This window comes from Alligator sinensis, unplaced genomic scaffold, assembly GCF_000455745.1.
Source record: "Alligator sinensis unplaced genomic scaffold, ASM45574v1 scaffold109_1, whole genome shotgun sequence".
NCBI classification, from domain to species: domain Eukaryota; kingdom Metazoa; phylum Chordata; order Crocodylia; family Alligatoridae; genus Alligator; species Alligator sinensis.
In genome coordinates this window covers 756,031-757,842 of record NW_005841852.1, presented here as the reverse complement: position 1 = coordinate 757,842, position 1,812 = coordinate 756,031, and the positions used below count along the sequence as shown (strand labels likewise).

The window sequence follows — 1,812 nt, the reverse complement described above, 5'->3', positions numbered from 1 at the left end:
ATGGTTGAAGCTGCACATAGGATGCCTGCCAATAGATATGGAAGTATGTGAGGCCCTGGGCTGAAAAGTCTAGGGTGGAGGATACTTGCTGGTTGTAGTGCCACATATGGTGTTTGAACGATTGAGTTTTGTTCAGTCAAAAGGATTCGGAACTGATCTGGCTAATTTGACCTGGAACACAAAAAATTTCCCAAAATATGAAAAAAAAAGAAAAATAAAAAAACCCACAGTGCTCCCCACATACCCTTGTGCTATCCCATGGACCCCACCTTTGGCACAGTCATAGCCCCCCCCAGTTATTCTAGCACCAACATCTACTAGCAGGAGTTGCCCAAGGGGAGAGCAGGGAGGAGCTGGCTGTGAGGGGAGTTCTCATCTCTAGTCTCTGCCTGGGGTGGCTGTAAGGAGAGTGCTGCCCCTGTTCCGAGGAGGAATGGGAGCTAAGAGGAGATCTAGCCAGGTTGCCTGGCATGAAGACAACATTTGTTTCTCCAAAGCTCATCACATTAAGATTCCCAAAGCCTGGTTCTGTAGCTGAGCCTGTTGTGAGGGAGTTTGCACTAGTGTCATCTCTCTGCCTGCAGCTGCCATTTTAATGAATTCTGAGTGCTGGGTAACCCCAGGAGTTATGTGAGAGTGGGAGAGAGAAATATCACTTTTATTGAAATGCTTAAATGGAAGCCCTCCAGCTTTCAGAGCGTGAGACAAAGCTCTAGAGAGAGACAGGATATGAGCTATTTTCAGCCACAAGTTGGTGAGAGACCCATGGTGTATATGCAGGGGGGCAGAAAGGGTTAGATTGACATGACACATGTGTGGGACAACTCTGGCCCCTTACCAAAAGTGGAATCAAATGCCTAATCATAGGCAGAACAGCAGCTGAGAGTCCAGCAGAGCAGGGAAGGCTGGGCTTACCAGTCTGAACTGTCTTCTCGTGCCTTTGAATGTGAGGGGGAAAGTGAGGAGAGGGGTGGACTCAAGAGGAGGTAGATGCCATTTGTGAAGATGGAAGTTAGAGCTGCCATCCCTTAACCTTTGGGATTTTTTTGGAAGAGGTGAAGAATTTACCAGAGAAGGAAAGGAACCAGAAAGGAGCTGAAGTCATGGGAGCTGAAGAAGAAGTGCTTGTCACTCTGTCTGGAGGGGCCCCCTGGGGCTTCCGCCTACAGGGTGGCTCCGAGCAGAAAAGACCCCTTCAGGTGTCAAAGGTAGGACTGCAGGTGTTAACGGTCCAGAGCAATATTATTCAGTTGATTCCAGATATCCCTGGAGGGTCAGGCATCTTCTACTGTCAAGAACATTCTAATTTCAGGAATCTGAAAGAAGAGCATAGGTGGGATGGTCTGACAGTGCCCTGGGTGGGATGAGGGTTCTGAAATGCATGGTATTGAGATGAAAATAGACAGAAAAGTGGTAGACAACGATGTATGCTCTCTAATTTGTGTAAATCACCGCTCTGCAGCAGAACCTCCATAATCCAGATACTGTGTAAATTACACACCTTTCTCATCTTGCCAGCAAAGATATAACAGTGGTGACAGGGTAGGAGTGAGAGTTCATATTACTCAGGCTTCCTTATTTGTATAAAAACAGGCAGCAGCATATTATGGAATAATTAAAAGGAGTGAGAGAGTTTTGAAGCTGTTTAGCTGCGCTTGTCTATTGAATTGAAAAACTCCAGTTTTCACAATAGGTACAAATTACTGAAAGTCTCTAGTATTGGCAAAGGCTGTATAATTAAGTTGAATGTCTCAGTTGCTGTAAGCAATAGGCATTACTTTAGTTTCTAGTCACCAGAGGATGTTTGGATTG

At 45.9% G+C, this 1,812-nt stretch overlaps 1 protein-coding gene across 1 annotated transcript in view; it reads left to right on the top strand.

Moving 5' to 3' along the window:
• Positions 1 to 866: 866 nt before the first annotated feature.
• Positions 867 to 1,812, top strand: part of SYNPO2L (synaptopodin 2 like) — a 49,420-nt gene continuing 48,474 nt past the window's right edge. The window contains exon 1 of the mRNA XM_006016262.2: positions 867 to 1,208. Coding sequence (XP_006016324.1) covers positions 1,104 to 1,208 — 105 coding nt within the window. The 5' untranslated portion in view covers positions 867 to 1,103. The remainder of the gene's footprint in view (positions 1,209 to 1,812) is intronic.